Here is a 21,054-nt window from a genome sequence, read left to right as displayed (position 1 = left end):
GAAAATGTTTTAATTAATTATATCACCTGAACATTTATAGAAACTATTGTAAGCGTTCCGAAACTAGATGAGAATTACGTTAATAATAAGATCTGTCGATATTCGATTAGCATTTGTCGTGTAGCCTTAGAAATTCAAGTTTTTCGGGCAAAATAATTGTTTAAAAAATGTTCTAATTAATTATATCACGAATTTTATCACATATTGTGTGCGCGTCCCGAACTATATGAGAATTACGTTAAAATAATTAGATCTGTCGATATTCGATTAGCATTTGTCGTGTAGCCTTAGAAATTCAAGTTTTTAGCAAAATAATTGTTTAAAAAATGTGTAATTAATTATATCACCTGAACTTTATAGAAACATATTGTACGCGTCCCGAACTATATGAGAATTACGTTAAAATACATAGATCTGTCGATATTCGATTAGCACTTGTCGTGTAGCCTCAAAAATTCAAGTTTTTTGCCAAAATAATTGTTAAAAAATGTTTAATTAATTATATCACCTGAACTTTATAGAAACATATTGTAGCGTCCCGAACTATATGAGAATTACGTTAAAATATAGACTCTGTCGAGATTCGATTAGACGGGAGGGGCAAACGCAAGAAAGAAAAGAAGCAAAAAAAAATGTTTACTATTCAATCAGCTATCAAATTGACAGTTTGACAGCTGAAAATGACACGAAGTAGTTTGACAGCTGGAAATGACACGAAGTGAAGACAGTCACAACGCACTTAACAACTTTATAGCGAGACAGCCAATCAGCATCTCGGAAAAGCGGCAACAATAAATTCGATTCGATTTAACATCTCCTTTTTAGATAGGACTAGAACATGCACGCGCTTCGCGCGCGCCAACTGTTATTTTTTTATTTGTTATTACACCCTGCATAAAATTACTATTGCATATAACATATATACAACTCGTTTATTTCTTAAACATTTCGCCTTTGAAAAAAGGTTACATAGCTTAATTACATAATAACATAGGACTCTTAATGACTATTTACGCTTTTCTTTGTCATTTCTCGTCTTTAATACATTTTTCATCCATTTTGTACCTATATTTACCTCTGATAACATTTTCCTAACAGAGAAATTTTGTCTTCGCAATTCTGTAAATTCTTCTAATATTGGTTCTAAAGTCTCTACTTTTAAATTGTATAGCCTACACTTTTTCCTTTTTCCAATATCTATTCCCTAATGCCTCGTTTCCGCACTTAAATCTCGCTATCATGGACTAACTCCCTACTTTTATTTTATTTCTGTTTATCTTTCTAACCCTTCCAGTGAGAAATAACCATCAAATCGACATCAATTTGATTTGATCAATGCAATTTATATCAATTCTCCCTTAATTTGATATCAATTTGATGGGTTATTTTTCTAACTAAGTTATGTATATACATAAAGTTTTTTCATAGAATTCCTGATAAGTTTCAGAAATAGTTCCGTTGATTTATTTAAAAAAAATTGATATTTGAAAATATGAGGTGCTATTTTCCCCTGGCACCTCATTAATAAAAATTGAACGTTTTAACAGCAGTTATACTTGCACCCGTAATAGTTCTAGAGTTTTTGATAGATTTTAACAATAGTTCTGTATTCTACATTAAATATATTTAAACAATTTTTTAATTATACGGCTGGCACCGCACTAAAAAAGTAAACTACCATTTTATAGCGAGTTCCAGACGATTACATAGCACTTTTCAATAGTTCAGCAATAGTTCCAAAGCTTTTGCAGGTTTCGTCGACAATTCCGGTCTTTAAGCATGTTTAAACAATTTTTTTATTAGACGGTTGGCACCGCACTACAAGAGTAAACTACTATTTTATAGCAAATTCCAGACGAGTACATAGCATTTTTCAATAGTTCTGCAATAGTTCTAAAGCTTTTTGTAGATTTTGTCGACAGTTCCGGTCTTTAAACATTTTTAAACAATTTTTTATTTGATCCTGTCTTGCACTATCAGATATGAATACTACGCTATGGTATTTAAACTTCAGCCAATTTTATGGTATCTGATAGGTATGTGTTAGTAATGTAATTGACATTTTTTAAATTTTAGAGTTGGGTTAGTTAATCTAATTTTTAACTAAGTTAATGAAATTTAATTGATTATGAAATGAATTCTATTATGTTAAAAGTTACGTAAATAAATACTAATTCTATTAAATTTACGTTAAGATTAATTTGTTTCTAGTTAAAGTAAAAGTTAATTTTGAGAAACTTTTTTATATTAAATTAAAAAGTCATATGATTTGTTTAAGTTAAATTACCAACATAATTACAATATTATTTGTCAAATATATTTAATTTTAATATAATATTTTATTTGTAAATCAACTTACAATGTCGCTCTATTGTTAACCAGTAATTCATGACATGTATAAATACTTATCCTTAGAGGTTTAGAAAGAGGTTACTTATAAATACCATTGTTTGTCAAACGAACTGTCGATAAAACCTACAAAAAGCTTTGAAACTATTGCAGAAATATATTGGAGAATGCTGTGTGGTTGTCTGGAACTCGCTATAAAATTGTAGTTTACTCTTGTAGTGCGGTGCCAGCCGTCTAATAAACAAATCGCCTAAAAATGCTAAAAAACCGGAACTGTCGACAAAACCTGCATAAAGATTTGGAACTATTGCAAAACTATTAAAAAATGCTATGTACTCGTCTGGAACTTGCTATAAAATGGTAGTTTACTCTTGTAGTGGAGTGCCAGCAGTCTAATAAAAAAAATTGTTTAAAAATACTTAAAGATCGAAAATGTCGACGAAACCTACAAAAAGCTTTGTCACTATTGCAGAAACTATTGAAAAATGTTATGTACTCGTCTGGAACTCACTATAAAATGGTAGTTTACTCCTGTAGTGCGGTGCCAGCCGTCTAATAAAGAAATTGCTTAAAAATGCTTAAAGACCGGAACTGTCGACGAAACCTGCAAAAAGCTTTGGAACTATTGCAGAACTATTAAAATATGCTATGTACTCGTCTGGAACTCGCTATAAAATGGTAGTTTACTCTTGTAGTGCGGTGCCAGAGGTCTACTAAAAAATTGTTTAAAAATACTTAAAGACCGGAACTGTCGACGAAACCTGCCAAAAGCTTTGGAACTATTGCAGAACTATTGAGAAATGCTAAGTACTCGTCTGAAACTCGCTATAAAATTGTAGGTTACTCTTGTAGTGCGGTGCCAGCCGTCTAATAAAAAAATTTTTTAAAAATGCTTAAAGACTGAAACTGTCGACGAAACCTACAAAAAACTTTAACACTATTGCAGAACTATTAAAATATGCTATGTACTCTTCTGGAATTCGCTATAAAATGGTAGTTTACTCTTGTAGTACGGTGCCAGCGGTCTACTAAAAAATTGTTTAAAAATACTTAAAGACCGGAACTGTCGACGAAACCTGCAAAAAGCTTTGGAACTATTGCAGAACTATTAAAATATGTTATGTACTCGTCTGGAACTTGCTATAAAATGGTAGTTTACTCTTGTAGTGCGGTGCCAGCCGTCTAATAAAGAAATTGCTTAAAAATGCTTAAAGACCGGAACTGTCGACGAAACCTGCAAAAAGCTTTGAAACTATTGCAGAACTATTGAAAAATGCTATGTACTTGTCTGGAACTCGCTATAAAATGGTAGTTTACTCTTGTAGTGCGGTGCCAGAGGTCTACTAAAAAATTGTTTAAAAATACTTAAAGACCGGAACTGTCGACGAAACCTGCCAAAAGCTTTGGAACTATTGCAGAACTATTGAGAAATGCTAAGTACTCGTCTGAAACTCGCTATAAAATTGTAGGTTACTCTTGTAGTGCGGTGCCAGCCGTCTAATAAAAAAATTTTTTTTAAAATGCTTAAAGACTGAAACTGTCGACGAAAACCTACAAAAAACTTTGAAACTATTGCAGAACTATTGAAAAATGCTATGTACTTGTCTGGAACTCGCTATAAAATTGTAGTTTACTCTTGTAGTGCGGTGCCAGCCGTCTAATAAAAAAATTCTTTAAAAATGCTTAAAGACCGAAACTGTCGACGAAACCTACAAAAAACTTTGTCACTATTGCAGAACTATTAAAATATGTACTTGTCTGGAACTCGCTATAAAATTGTAATTTATTCTTGTAGTGCGGTGCCAGCCGTCTAATTAAAAAATTCTTAAAATTGCTCAAAGACCGGAACTGTCGACGAAACCTACAGAAAGCTTTGTCACTATTGCAGAACTATTAAAATATGTTATGTATTCGTCTGGATCTCGCTATAAAATGGTAATTTACTCTTGTAGTGCGGTGTTAGCCGTCTAATAAAAAAATTGTTTAAAAATGCTTAAAAACCGGAACTGTCGACGAAATCTGCAAAAAGCTTTGGACCTATTGCAGAACTATTAAAACATGCTATGTACTCTTCTGAAATTCGCTATAAAATGGTAGTTTACTCTTGTAGTGCGGTGCCAGCCGTCTAATTAAAAAATTCTTAAAAATGCTCAAAGACCGGAACTGTCGACGAAACCTACAGAAAGCTTTGTCACTATTGCAGAACTATTAAAATATGTTATGTATTCGTCTGGATCTCGCTATAAAATGGTAATTTACTCTTGTAGTGCGGTGTTAGCCGTCTAATAAAAAAATTGTTTAAAAATGCTTAAAAACCGGAACTGTCGACAAACCTGCAAAAAGCTTTGAAACTATTGCAGAACTATTAAAATATGCTATGTACTCGTCTGGCACTCGCTATAAAATGGTAGTTTACTCTTGTAGTGCGGTGCCAGCCGTCTAATAAAAAAATTGCTTAAAAATGCTTAAAGACCGGAACTGTCGACGAAATCTACAAAAGCTTGACATTATTGCAGAACTTTTAGAAAATGTCATAAAGTTGACTGAAACTCGCCAAACAGTGGTACTTTACTCTTGTGGTGCAATGCCAACAGCCAAATTAAAAAACTGTTTAAATATATTTAATGTACAGAACTATTGCTAAAATCTATCAGGAACTTTAGAACTATTACGGGTGCAAGTAGAACTGCTGTTAAAATGTTCAATTTTCATTAATGAGGTGCCACTGGAAGTTAGCACCTCATTTTTTTAAATTTTATTTTTTTAAATATTTTATGTATTCGTATGGAACTCGCTATAAAATGGTAGTTTACTCTTGTAGTGCGGTGCCAGCCGTCTAATTAAAAAATTCTTAAAAATGCTCAAAGACCGGAACTGTCGACGAAACCTACAGAAAGCTTTGTCACTATTGCAGAACTATTAAAATATGTTATGTATTCGTCTGGATCTCGCTATAAAATGGTAATTTACTCTTGTAGTGCGGTGTTAGCCGTCTAATAAAAAAATTGTTTAAAAATGCTAAAAACCGGAACTGTCGACAAAACCTGCATAAAGATTTGGAACTATTGCAAAACTATTAAAAAATGCTATGTACTCGTCTGGAACTTGCTATAAAATGGTAGTTTACTCTTGTAGTGGAGTGCCAGCAGTCTAATAAAAAAAATTGTTTAAAAATACTTAAAGATCGAAAATGTCGACGAAACCTACAAAAAGCTTTGTCACTATTGCAGAACTATTGAAAAATGTTATGTACTCGTCTGGAACTCACTATAAAATGGTAGTTTACTCCTGTAGTGCGGTGCCAGCCGTCTAATAAACAAATTACCTAAAAATACTTAAAGACCGAACTGTCGACGAAACCTGCAAAAAGCTTTGGAACTATTGCAGAACTATTGAGAAATGCTATGTACTCGTCTGAAACTCGCTATAAAATTGTAGTTTACTTTTGTAGTGCGGTGCCAGCCGTCTAATAAAAAAATTTTTTTTAAATACTTAAAGACCGGAACTGTCGACGAAACCTGCAAAAAGCTTTGGAACTATTGCAGAACTATTAAAATATGCTATGTACTCGTCTGGAACTCGCTATAAAATGGTAGTTTACTCTTGTAGTGCGGTGCCAGAGGTCTACTAAAAAATTGTTTAAAAATACTTAAAGACCGGAACTGTCGACGAAACCTGCCAAAAGCTTTGGAACTATTGCAGAACTATTGAGAAATGCTAAGTACTCGTCTGAAACTCGCTATAAAATTGTAGGTTACTCTTGTAGTGCGGTGCCAGCCGTCTAATAAAAAAATTTTTTAAAAATGCTTAAAGACTGAAACTGTCGACGAAACCTACAAAAAACTTTAACACTATTGCAGAACTATTAAAATATGCTATGTACTCTTCTGGAATTCGCTATAAAATGGTAGTTTACTCTTGTAGTACGGTGCCAGCGGTCTACTAAAAAATTGTTTAAAAATACTTAAAGACCGGAACTGTCGACGAAACCTGCAAAAAGCTTTGGAACTATTGCAGAACTATTAAAATATGTTATGTACTCGTCTGGAACTCGCTATAAAATGGTAGTTTACTCTTGTAGTGCGGTGCCAGAGGTCTACTAAAAAATTGTTTAAAAATACTTAAAGACCGGAACTGTCGACGAAACCTGCCAAAAGCTTTGGAACTATTGCAGAACTATTGAGAAATGCTAAGTACTCGTCTGAAACTCGCTATAAAATTGTAGGTTACTCTTGTAGTGCGGTGCCAGCCGTCTAATAAAAAAATTTTTTAAAAATGCTTAAAGACTGAAACTGTCGACGAAACCTACAAAAAACTTTAACACTATTGCAGAACTATTAAAATATGCTATGTACTCTTCTGGAATTCGCTATAAAATGGTAGTTTACTCTTGTAGTACGGTGCCAGCGGTCTACTAAAAAATTGTTTAAAAATACTTAAAGACCGGAACTGTCGACGAAACCTGCAAAAAGCTTTGGAACTATTGCAGAACTATTAAAATATGTTATGTACTCGTCTGGAACTTGCTATAAAATGGTAGTTTACTCTTGTAGTACGGTGCCAGCGGTCTACTAAAAAATTGTTTAAAAATACTTAAAGACCGGAACTGTCGACGAAACCTGCAAAAAGCTTTGGAACTATTGCAGAACTATTGAGAAATGCTATGTACTCGTCTGAAACTCGCTATAAAATTGTAGTTTACTTTTGTAGTGCGGTGCCAGCCGTCTAATAAAAAAATTTTTTTTAAATACTTAAAGACCGGAACTGTCGACGAAACCTGCAAAAAGCTTTGGAACTATTGCAGAACTATTAAAATATGCTATGTACTCGTCTGGAACTCGCTATAAAATGGTAGTTTACTCTTGTAGTGCGGTGCCAGAGGTCTACTAAAAAATTGTTTAAAAATACTTAAAGACCGGAACTGTCGACGAAACCTGCCAAAAGCTTTGGAACTATTGCAGAACTATTGAGAAATGCTAAGTACTCGTCTGAAACTCGCTATAAAATTGTAGGTTACTCTTGTAGTGCGGTGCCAGCCGTCTAATAAAAAAATTTTTTAAAAATGCTTAAAGACTGAAACTGTCGACGAAACCTACAAAAAACTTTAACACTATTGCAGAACTATTAAAATATGCTATGTACTCTTCTGGAATTCGCTATAAAATGGTAGTTTACTCTTGTAGTACGGTGCCAGCGGTCTACTAAAAAATTGTTTAAAAATACTTAAAGACCGGAACTGTCGACGAAACCTGCAAAAAGCTTTGGAACTATTGCAGAACTATTAAAATATGTTATGTACTCGTCTGGAACTTGCTATAAAATGGTAGTTTACTCTTGTAGTGCGGTGCCAGCCGTCTAATAAAGAAATTGCTTAAAAATGCTTAAAGACCGGAACTGTCGACGAAACCTGCAAAAAGCTTTGAAACTATTGCAGAACTATTGAAAAATGCTATGTACTTGTCTGGAACTCGCTATAAAATGGTAGTTTACTCTTGTAGTGCGGTGCCAGAGGTCTACTAAAAAATTGTTTAAAAATACTTAAAGACCGGAACTGTCGACGAAACCTGCCAAAAGCTTTGGAACTATTGCAGAACTATTGAGAAATGCTAAGTACTCGTCTGAAACTCGCTATAAAATTGTAGGTTACTCTTGTAGTGCGGTGCCAGCCGTCTAATAAAAAAATTTTTTTAAAATGCTTAAAGACTGAAACTGTCGACGAAACCTACAAAAAACTTTAACACTATTGCAGAACTATTAAAATATGCTATGTACTCTTCTGGAATTCGCTATAAAATGGTAGTTTACTCTTGTAGTACGGTGCCAGCGGTCTACTAAAAAATTGTTTAAAAATACTTAAAGACCGGAACTGTCGACGAAACCTGCAAAAAGCTTTGGAACTATTGCAGAACTATTAAAATATGTTATGTACTCGTCTGGAACTCGCTATAAAATGGTAGTTTACTCTTGTAGTGCGGTGCCAGCCGTCTAATAAAGAAATTGCTTAAAAATGCTTAAAGACCGGAACTGTCGACGAAACCTGCAAAAAGCTTTGAAACTATTGCAGAACTATTGAAAAATGCTATGTAACCTCATTAATAAAAATTGAACGTTTTAACAGCAGTTATACTTGCACCCGTAATAGTTCTAGAGTTTTTGATAGATTTTAACAATAGTTCTGTATTCTACATTAAATATATTTAAACAATTTTTTAATTATACGGCTGGCACCGCACTAAAAAAGTAAACTACCATTTTATAGCGAGTTCCAGACGATTACATAGCATTTTTCAATAGTTCAGCAATAGTTCCAAAGCTTTTTGCAGGTTTCGTCGACAATTCCGGTCTTTAAGCATGTTTAAACATTTTTTTTATTAGACGGTTGGCACCGCACTACAAGAGTAAACTACTATTTTATAGCAAATTCCAGACGAGTACATAGCATTTTTCAATAGTTCTGCAATAGTTCTAAAGCTTTTTGTAGATTTTGTCGACAGTTCCGGTCTTTAAACATTTTTAAACAATTTTTTATTTGATCCTGTCTCGCACTATCAGATATGAATATGTGTTAGTAATGTAATTGACATTTTTTAAATTTTAGAGTTGGGTTAGTTAATCTAATTTTTAACTAAGTTAATGAAATTTAATTGATTATAAAATGAATTTTATTATGTTAAAAGTTACGTAAATAAATACTAATTCTATTAAATTTACGTTAAGATTAATTTGTTTCTAGTTAAAGTAAAAGTTAATTTTGAGAAACTTTTTTATATTAAATTAAAAAGTCATATGATTTGTTTAAGTTAAATTACCAACATAATTACAATATTATTTGTCAAATATATTTAATTTTAATATAATATTTTATTTGTAAATCAACTTACAATGTCGCTCTATTGTTAACCAGTAATTCATGACATGTATAAATACTTATCCTTAGAGGTTTAAAAAGAGGTTACTTATAAATACCATTGTTTGTCAAACGAACTGTCGATAAAACCTACAAAAAGCTTTGAAACTATTGCAGAAATATATTGGAGAATGCTGTGTGGTTGTCTGAAACTCGCTATAAAATTGTAGTTTACTCTTGTAGTGCGGTGCCAGCCGTCTAATAAAAAAATTGCTTAAAAATGCTTAAAAACCTGATATGTCGACGAAACTTGCAAATAGCTTCGGAACTATTACAGAATTATTGAAAAATGCTATGTACTCGTCTGGAACTCGCTATAAAATGGTAGTTTACTCTTGTAGTGCGGTGCCAGCCGTCTAATAAAAAAATTGTTTAAAAATGCTTAAAGACCGGAACTGTCGACGAAACATATAAAAAGCTTTGAAACTATTGCGGTACTGTTAGAAAATGCCATAAAGTTAGTTGAAACTCGCCAAAAAGTGGTACCTTACTCTTGTAGTGCAATGCCAACAGCCAAATTAAAAAACTGTTTAAATATATTTAATGTACAGAACTATTGCTGAAATCTATCAGGAACTCTAGAACTATTACGGGTGCCAGTACTATATTGTTACTCCATCGCTGTTAGAAGGATAGAGAAGAGACGTTGAACCCCACGACAGTAACACATATTTATCAAGTAATTTTTAATTATCTTAATTATCTTTTTTGCCAATACATTAAATATAATTATAATTCTTTTTTTTATTTGTATTAATTAAAAAATTAATATATCGTTATGTAAAATGTATATTTTTAATTGCAGGTACGTTTAACTGAATACCATATCTAATTGTATATAATTGTATGTGGCGCCATATATAATGCTGTGTTAGTAGTGCATTTTGTATATAATTATATATAGCATTATATACAACTATATAGTCATATATAGCCATATATATTAATGTGGCTAATCTGGGTCCATATATAATCAGATATAGCACCATATCTAATTTTATATAATTGTATGTGACGCCAGATATAATGCTATGTGAGCATCCTATATATAATTATATATAGCATTATATATGGCGCCATATACAATTAGATATGCAGACTTGCCCGCTAGTTAGAGCGCGGCGCCGTCGATAGGCGGCGTACTCTCTCAGGAGCAAAGTGCAGTCGATCGGCTACATAAAGATCACTCGTAGCGTGGTTAAGGCAAGCAAAAATTAGCTTCTTGTTCCTGTCTGATGTGGAAGAGGACTGCCACTATTTTTATGATTTACTCATTAGAAATATCTATATATGGTTATTTATATATAAATATTTATATATCTGTATATGGTTACATACAATCTGATTGTATATAATGTTAATTATATATAATCATATATGATTATATATAATTATATGTGGTTGTATATAATTATATATGGCTATGTGGTTATATATGTTTATATATGGTTACATACAATCGTATACGATTGTGTAATGCCATTTTTTTATATGATTGTATATAATGTCATTTGAAGATCTGAAGAAAATAATGTTATTGAACTTTTACGAGAAAGAAATCTTGATATCTCAAAATTGAGTGTACCAATTTATTTGGATTGGTTGCAATTGAAAACTCACATTAATATTATCTCATGAAAAAATAATTTAGATATAATTATATATAATTATTTTTTCTCGGAAAGATTCATATATAGACTCAGTTGTTCTTATTCTTTCATATATGAAACTATATATGACTTTATAGGATTATATATATATATCTATATATGATTACTCAACTTCAATAGGTACAATCAGATATGACCTGATATTATTATATATAATCATATAAAGCATTTGCATTTCTTCAGATATAAGCCGGCAAGAACAATGGAGTCCATATATAAAAATATATATAAATATATATAAATTATATATAAATTATATATAGTGCCCATAAATAATTTATATATAATTATATATGCTGGTATATATAAATCATATATAATTACATATAATTATATATAACGTCATATATAATTATATCTAAATTATGTTTTCCTGAAATAATATTAATGTGAGTTTTCAATTGCAACCAATCCAATTAAATCGGTACACTCAATTTTGAGATATCAAGATTTCTTTCTCGTAAATTCATTATTTACATTATACATAATAATTTTGTTTTAGTAAAATGAAATTGTATGTAGGCACATTGTAAAGCCTCTTGAATGGCAAACTGGATTTACATGTGTGTATATTACATATGAATCTGATCTGAAGAAAATAATGTTATTGAACTTTTACGAGAAAGAAATCTTGATATTTCAAAATTGAATGTAGCGATTTAATTGGATTGATTGCAATTAAAAACTCACATTAATATTATCTTATGAAGAAATAATTTAGATATAATTATATATGACGTATTTAAATATATTTGATTGATTTTATTGATCTTTCGACTGATTTATGAATGTATATGTACTTAACGTTTTTTTTTTACTTTTATAAGGTTTTGATAGAATTTATCTTCTTTTTGTAAAAATCAAGTGATAGTGTTCCTTACATAATTTTATTTAAATTGATTTATTTATTATACATTATTCATTTTTTAATTATAAACATATGTAGATGTACATAACATTATTAATATTTATATTGAATATACATGTATACGGCAATCATATTTGTTAATGCACATATGTATAAATTCTAATAACAATATTAGTAAAAACACAATATAAACACAACAAATAACATTAATATAAATAAAATTATATATGTATATACATATATACAGGGTGACAGCTAACTGGCAGCCAATCTGTAATAGATAGATATATATAGATATACTAATAGATAGATGTATAGATATACTAATATAGAAATAAACATAAATATATATATATATATTTACGTTTATTTGTATATTAATATATCTATTAGTATATTTGTATACATCTATCTATTAGTATATCTATATATATATATATATACATATATCTATCTATTACAGATTGGCTGCCGGTTAGCTGTCACCCTGTATACATGCATATACATATATAATTTTAATTATATTAATGTTATTTGTTGTGTTTATATTGTGTTTTACTAATATTGTTATTAAAATTTATACATATATTAATGTTATTTGTTGTGTTTATATTGTGTTTTACTAATATTGTTATTAAAATTTATACATATGTGCATTAACAAATATGATTGCCGTATAGTCATGTATATTCAATATAAATATTAATAATGTTACGTACATCTACATATGTTTATAATTAAAAAATGAATAATGTATAATAAATAAATCAATTTAAATAAAATTATGTAAGGAACAAACTATCACTTGATTTTTACAAAAAGAAGATAAATTCTACCAAAATATAACCAAAATATATTTTTACCTTATAAAAGTAAAAAAGAAACGTCAAGTACATACACATTCAAAAATCAGTACAAGATCAATAAAATTAATCAAATATATTTAAAAAACTTCGAAAAATCCTCCAAAGAATAAAAATTTATTCGAAAATTATTTAAGAAATGAAAATGTTTACCAATTATAAATATTGAAACAAAAACTTAACATGTTCGAGTAGCATTAATTATATTCTTGTATACTTATCAATATCAATAACATAATATTTATACCTTCTTTTTTCTTATCTTATTTTAATCCCGATCCTTATCTTGTTTCCCGTTTCTTTCTCTCTTTCTCTCTTTTTTTCGTACCACACAATTTTTTTTTCTTAATTTTATATTCTCAACTGCGAGGTTATTTAATTCGCCATACAATATTTTTAGCAGTAATGCCTGTAATTGTCAACTATATATTTAAACTTATTATAATAAGAACTTAATTAATATACATACATTTACATAACAATATATCAATTTTTTAATCAATACAAATAAAAAAATTATAATTATATTTAATGTATTGGCAAAAAAAATAATTAAGATAATTAAGAATTACTTGATAAATACGTGTTTCTGTCGTGGCGTCCAACGTCTCTTCCTTACCCTTCTAACAGCGATGGTGATACAAAAATGGTTATATCATAATATTATTATATTAAATTAAATATGTCATAATATATTGTATTAAATTTCAACTTACTTTGTTAAGCATCAGTTAAACGTATCTGCAATTCAAAACAAATACTCTCTGCTATTTTATAATCTTCCAGTCTAAGTAATTTTTTCCCGGTATTTTTCTTGCTTCTTTTTGTGTCTTTCCGTCTCTCGTTAAACAGTCAAACTGTCAAAAACTGTCAACTATATAAACTGTCAAACTTCACACACGAACGAAGCGAGTCAAGCGCGAGACAGCCAATCGCGATCGGAATAAAGAGGCAACAATGCAATCGCGATTAGCAGGCAACTTTAGGGTTACATGGCTATTTTATAAGAGGATAGGAAACAAAGAAATTCATTAAAGTAATAAAAAATTAATTATAAAGTTTAATAATAACTTTCCAATTTAGTTTAGTAGTTCTTATTTTAGTTTAATTGCAGTTATATAGACGCATTTAGAAGAAAAAATATTTGAGTATTATAAAAATTATACTATTCACATACATGTTTAAAACATACGGTTATCAAACTTGTTAAACATATTTATTATTTATAAGTAATAAAAATTTTCTAAATTAAAAAAATAGTGGAGAAAAAATCAAACAAAAATCTTAAATTTATCATACTATTGTAAGCTATAAAAGATTATTTATATATTTTAATTACATAATACTAAATACAAATATTATTTAATACCTTTTCAGTTTTTTTATAGTTTCTAAGATTTAAGAAATATAAAAGAGAGAGAGAGAGAGAGAGAGAGAGAGAGAGAGAGAGAGTCAGATTTTTCAAAGAGATATTTCTATCCTTAGAATTTATGGCCGAAATAGAAAATTACTATTTGATTAAATTCCTACGTATTTTATTTCTGCAGATTTCAGATTTCTTTAAAAGGAACCTTTTCGAATTGCTGGAAATTCCCTATAAGTGTAAGAGTACAGTACCAGAAGTCGCATTGTCTCTAATTGTAAGCTTCACATTGCATCTTTTTTTCTCACAAAAATCGACGAAGCGCGAAATCTGCTGTCCACTTTTAATTAGAAGATAACTATCTTCTCATTAAAAGTTTTGGCATTCCGATAATCAAGATTCAACAGCGTGTATCGTCAGAAAATAAAATAATTTCGACAGAGTTCTAAGAAAAAGAAAAGTAAAAAGAGACGAACAATTGTCGATCGATCCGCAATCTCGCCGATCAGTCTGTTTCGGGAACTTCATCTATTTAATCGCAAAATCATCCATCGACATCACACTTTTTAACAAGGTGCCGACGTTTAGGACCGAAATTATAAAGCCGATGCGCGCGCGGACCACCAATCGATTTTTCCCTCATTCCGCCCCCCTTTTTTCTCTCTTTTTTCTTTCGACCGCACTTTAGAACGCTTCACTCCGGTCGCGCCGCGTTCGCGTTGCATGCGCGCTTGTATTCCAGATAACATACAAGGTGTCTGCACTTTACGACGAGGACTTTATTAGCATTTTATGGCGTGTATCACTTCGCGCAAGAGTCGATATCGTTATATACCTTATTTTTTTGTAATATCGAGAATATAGGGGGAGAGGAGTATCGCACGCGGAACGGAACGGAGGCATCGCATTTGCGAAAAATTAGGTAATTCTCTACCCTCGTGATCTGAGCGAACGCAAAAATCTTTTTCGCATATGAGAGAAAAAGTTGCAGTAATCATAATATCACCATAATATATAGTTATTTTTTAATCCAAACATATTTTTATAATTATTTAACATATTATACGTTATAGTTAGTTCAAACTATATTAAAGTTCCCATAATCATAATATTGGTCTATGCAACTTATGATATGGTTGCCATAACATAAAATGATGATTTCGATATAGCAAGTAGTACTATAAAGCAATCACTATAAGCATCATTATTACTATAAAAATAATATTCCTGACTATAATTATTTTTCTATGCAGTTATAAGATGCAGTTAACTGCAGATTTCACTTTTTTTTCTCATTGTCAGTACACCCCATACATAAGCGGCAATCCGGAGCGGCTGCGAGATTTTTCCAGTATACTCCGTGTATTACGATACGCTTTCGTCAGAATGGTCAACGTTAATTTACTACGCGAGACTAATGACTCGCGGGATGCGCTGTATTGTACGATTATCTACGTATATACGAGAATTATTATGTAATTAGTCGTGTAGAGCGTGAAGCTTCCCTTTCGATTAATGTGAAACGCCGTTCTTCCGGCACAATATCCGCTCTTGCGCGCTCCAATTACTAGCGCCGGCCGGGCTTGGTACCCAGTAATACGAGGTCCGAGATTATTTCTTCCGCACGTTGCACTTTAATCCTTCGGAACTCTCCCTGTCCCACGTGCAATAAAGTTCTTTTACAACAGCGAGAACACGCACGCGCTCAAAGAAACGTTCATTTGAAAAGTTCTCCGACGCGCGATGATTCTCCTTCTTTCTTCCGCGCGGCCTCCTCTTTTCTCCCCGTTCCTGTCTCTCTCTCTCTCTCTCTCTCTCGCGCGCGCGCGCGTGTTTCGACTATTAATTTGAATCACGCTAAAAGCACGCGTGGTATTCGCGATAACAATTAAAGGCAGATAACCAGTGCACTCTTCTGGTTATAGCGAATGTCAGTGATTGCAAAGGCTCTCCGCCGGATGTCCGGACGGCGAAGTGACGATCAAATCCCGAGAGCGACTCGTCTTTACGATAAATGTGCCCCGCGACAACGAGCAATCCCACCCGCTTACTCGCCGCTTTAATCTCCTATAAATCGCGAAAGCGGAAGACAGACGGGAATAATTGTCGAATAATGGCGCATTTTTTCGTCCCGTTTCGGCGACAATCACTTTAGCGCTTATCAGCAGAGCATTTTGTATGGGATGTTCTGCCGTTCCGTCCGTATTTCCTTTGAGAGACACATTCTTTAACTGTTAAACACCGACACGATATAGATCAATTAATTATATGAAATATCAAAGGCCACGTTTAAAAGAATAACCTGATTGGTTCGCAATTTCCACATTAAAACGCAATGTATCTCGTACTAACTTTTACAATAACTGTCTGATTTTACAAAAACTTTACGTAATACGCTATCATTACTCTTTAAAAAACGGTGGATAAAATGCGTCGATTTTCGCCCTCGGAATGGCAAGTAAAGATAATCCTTTTTTTTTTTTGTAGTTTTTGAACTGCTGAATCTGAAATTTTGATTTATAATCCATCGGCAAAGTATTATAATAAAAATATTGTAATAAAAATTAAAACCAGTAAATAAATAAACAATATTAAATCGATTGACAACACAAATTAATAAGTGAAAAAGTCTTATTTGGTCAAAGCAAATTTTGCATGCAAATTTTACAATTTTTAGTAAAATACTACAATAGAAATATAAATAAAATACTCTATGACAAAGTTCTTAAAAGGCGTAATGAAACAACAATGCTCTCAAGTGTCGCAGTCAGGATTTAAAATAGTAAGAAAATAATGAATTATTAGAGATGAGCATTATTATGTCTTAAAAGAAAGCATAAATAAGAAAACATAATTACGTTTGTAAAGCTTACCATAATAACAATTTACAATATTAAAAATTTTAATAGCTCTATATAATAATTTAATACTTTTCCAAAACATTAAAATTTTTGAAGAATTATATTCAGTAACTCAAAAGTTACAAAACAATATACATACGTTTTTTACTTGCCAGCTTTTACTTTTGCAAGCACAATTAGTCCATTTTACTCTCTGTCCTCTAATTTTATTGTATATATAATATATAATTATAATATATTTTTAATGTAATTTAAATATTTGATAAGCTTGTATAATTCTTCAACGAGAAAAAGGTCGGTGATTTTTTTCATTAATTATATTAAGCTTTATTAAGCTTCAAATTATAAGCTATTGAAAGTAAAAAGTTTGGAAAAATAAACGTCTCGGTCCTTTATTTGCCGAATAATCTCACGCCTCGCGACGAAAAGTCTGCGACTGTATGTACAAACGGGTTGGAAAAACGAGACTTGGATTAAAGTAACTCTGTCGGGAAACGCAAAGAGGACCGTTTGATACGAGAGATACTTTCGTGAAGCGGGACAACAGCGGATTTCATGGTCTGTCTTTCATTTGTGTTAACGTGCATTTCTGCGTAGATGTACGTGTCTCTGCCTGAAATAAAATATTCCTTTCTTTCGCGCAAAGTGCCGGGTGCCTGAATAAATAAATGGTACGTACAAACAACACCACGTTGTAAATGTGAAGAACGTATTTCAAGAAATTCACGGAACAGCAGCCGTCGTCTCTGGTCCTAAGTCTGGTAGAAGTACCGGGTAATCTCTCTGCGTTTTTTGCCATTTTCAGTCGATTGTTGGCTACGTGCGTCACGGTCCTCCTTGTCACCTCCTAGTCGCCGTTGCTGCAAAATAGAAGTAACAAAAAATTGTTAGAGAAAAAGAGAACAATTTTTCAGATAGACTTGGAAAGCAAAAGTTTGCGAGAATGCAAAAATGAAAATACGTTTACATCTTTTGTATTACATATACATACACACATATTACACACATACACACACACACGCGCGCGCGCGCGCCGTGTAATATTCTAGAATAAAGTATCTATGAAACATCTTAAACTCTGAATTTTTCAATGACTATAGCGATACTTTTATGTGCAATATAAATATAGAGTGTTATATAAAAATCATTTAATTTTATTTTTAAAAATGAGCTTAACATCTTAAAAATATAATTTAAAAAAAATTTTTTTTATTACATTATTCGTTCCTTCAAGCAAACTTTTCCTTTAAAGTTCTTTCGTGTCATTAAAAATAACAGAAATATTCTAGATGCTCTACTTAGAGGAAACACTGTATGCACGCAACTAAATAAGTACAATAAAAAAACGTACATCGTTAGTGTAATTAAAAAGGCATAAGGTGTTAAATAGTGATGCAACTAGAAAACTTTTGCGAGGGAAGGTTACTTTTGCACAGATAAAACAAAAATAGAAAAACATTTTACGACTGCCTAAGGAAGCGTTTAAGAAAGTAATCAACAAGTTTTCGACTGTCTATTGCTCAAGAAAGTAATCAACGGGCTTTAGTTTCATCGTTGGAATCTTCGTTGCTGCTTGCTTATACTCGCTTGGACAGTGGATAAACTTAAAGGCTTTTCTTGCTCCGGCTCGACGTCAACTTCGGCGGAACAACATCAATGCGCCCTCACGTAGATGCCGTAGATCAACAGCGAATAATTCTAATATAAAATATATAAATGTATCGAGAAGTCGTGTCTTATATTATTCGACAAATTTGCGTATTATCTATTCTCGTGAGGGATATACCTTCTTTTAATAATGAAGAGATGCAATAGAGGAAAGTCATCAATATTGACATATCACTTTATTTGTGGTTTATATTTCTTAAACAAAAGATAAAAATAAAACTTTAAAAATGAACGTAAACTAGAAAAAGTGTTCTATAAGATAATGGAGTATTTTTTAAAATATTGTTTCATATTTTGTCATAATTAATGTTTTCGCAATACAATAAAAAATGAATATCTAAAAACTTGAGTCCCAAAACTGGTGTAAAGTAGACATAGTAATGACAAAGCTCAAACACAGGTCCCGTGAAGGAATAAAGTTAACTATAAAATAAATTTGTGTTTGTGTGTGTGTGTGTGTGTGCGTGTGTGTGTGTAAGCTAAAAAATAAAATTCAGTGTTATTAATTAAAATCTAATATTATCAACATTATTACCAATAATATATTTATTATTATTTAAAAGATGCAAGTTGCAAAAGAAAATTATCCAAATTTTATTCTCGTTTTTGAAGAATACATTTTTAGTAGATTTTATATAGAAAAAAGCCGTATAAACTTTTTAATTAAGTATGTAATTACAAACAGTTTTTATTGGTGTTAATATATTGCAATGTTTAGTTCTCGCAAAATAAGACTGTTTTAGGTCTATGTCAATATTGACGACCTTCCTCTACATATCATTTGATCGTGACTCGCATGTTGTACAGACGCGAAAACTAATAAAAATCGAAAAAAAGATTTCTCGTTCAGGAAATTTAATTTACACCGGAATTGCACTCGGAAAACGCTTCTCGACCTTCAGACGACAGACGGCGAGACGCTTCTTCCTTTGCGAGGAAACAAGTTAACTTTAATGCCGCTAGAATTCTGAAGAGCGAGGGATGCAGCGCTTGCTCCGCGTCGTTATGTCGCGAATGCCGGCAGAGGTATCAAAAAATTGACGTAATTCGATAATCTCGTATCCGATGGCTCCGAATACGTATGTGAGTACATATATCGGTTGCACGTATGGAGAAGGTATGATCAGCGTAGGACGTAGGACGTTGATCGAGTATCGAGAGAATAACTTTCGGGCCGGTTCGAAGCGAAAGCAGCACGCGTTGGCATGGATCCAAGCAAGAACGTTCATAGATTTTGATTCAGAGCGGCCATGGTTAGCCATAGGGAACAGCGCTGTTACTCACTTTTTCGCCATATGAACGGCCTTACTTATGCGATTCAATTTCAGGTATTAATTTTCAAGTATATTAAAGCTACGACGTTCTTAAAATGAACAACTCGTGTAATTTCATGTAATTTTTCTTATCTCTCTTATCAACGAGAGTCAGAGTCAACATCGTTAACATTTGGTTCCTTTTAGTTGAACTTCTTGCACAGTTCGTCTTTCTCTTTCAGTTGAAGAGAACACGAAAAAATCCGCTCGAGTCATGGAAAGAATTTTACTGTAACATCTAAAAATTTTGTCACATACAAATCTGAAAATAATTTTAGGTAAGGCCATATATAATTGTGTACAATGTCTAAGCGTAATAATTTTACTGCGAAAAATTTTGATGTTTTTAGTAATCAGCTTCAACATTCAGATACTAATAATATTAATTCTTTGTCGCCAATACTAAAAAATAAAACCAAATAACTCCTTTTTTGTCAACAAAACTGGTAATATTTATTACATTATAGAATTTATCATTATAATCACAACAGTTCGAATCACTTTTAATTCAAATCCTTTTCAAGTGACAAAAGAGTATTTAAATCGGTTAAATAAATAAATTTCATAATTCCTGAACCGATTTAAATACTTTTGTCACTTCAAAAGAATCTAAAGTATAAGTTAAAACGTTGCAATTAAATTCTAATGTAATAAATTTGCCAGTTTCGTCGACAAAAAAAGTTATTTGCTTTTAACATTCAATAAAATAAATTTATTTTAGCCTTACCCCAACTTAATTATTTTCAAATCAGCACTCAGAGAAAAAAATGGTTATATTATTAATTACCATAATTTAATTATACTTTATCGTCATTTTCAATGTTAACTATATATAGTTATTTTAACTATACACAATTATATTTATTAGTTATTATACTATAAAAACAATAAGCAGATGTTAAAAAATACAAAGTTATGTTTACTTTAATTGCATTTAACATATAAAAATGTTTATTTTTTACTTTTATTATCCATATCTTAATATTTTACTATTTTAACATTTAAAACAATTTTTCGTAATTCGTAGAACTATAAACACATGAAGTTATTATTACTAACATTATAGCAGTGATAACTACAATAAAGTTAATTGAATTATTTTATTATGCAATTATAATCGCAAACACTTTTCTTTCAGTGCATTTCAGCAAAATTGTTCTTTTCGTGTAGTACAAATTATGTAGTATAAATT

The 21,054-nt window shown here is 31.3% G+C and overlaps 1 protein-coding gene across 2 annotated transcripts in view; it reads right to left on the bottom strand.

The window, feature by feature from the left end:
- LOC105833764 (CD151 antigen) overlaps positions 1-21,054 on the bottom strand; it is a 183,612-nt gene that overhangs the window by 72,989 nt on the left and 89,569 nt on the right. For both annotated transcript variants that reach the window (XM_036293024.1, XM_036293025.1), the window contains exon 3: positions 17,561-17,741. In XM_036293024.1, coding sequence (XP_036148917.1) covers positions 17,561-17,680 — 120 coding nt within the window. In that variant the 5' untranslated portion in view covers positions 17,681-17,741. The remainder of the gene's footprint in view (positions 1-17,560; positions 17,742-21,054) is intronic.

The sequence above is a fragment of the Monomorium pharaonis genome, chromosome 10 (genome assembly GCF_013373865.1).
Source record: "Monomorium pharaonis isolate MP-MQ-018 chromosome 10, ASM1337386v2, whole genome shotgun sequence".
In the NCBI taxonomy this organism is placed as follows: domain Eukaryota; kingdom Metazoa; phylum Arthropoda; class Insecta; order Hymenoptera; family Formicidae; genus Monomorium; species Monomorium pharaonis.
This window is presented reverse-complemented; position numbering and strand designations above follow the sequence as displayed.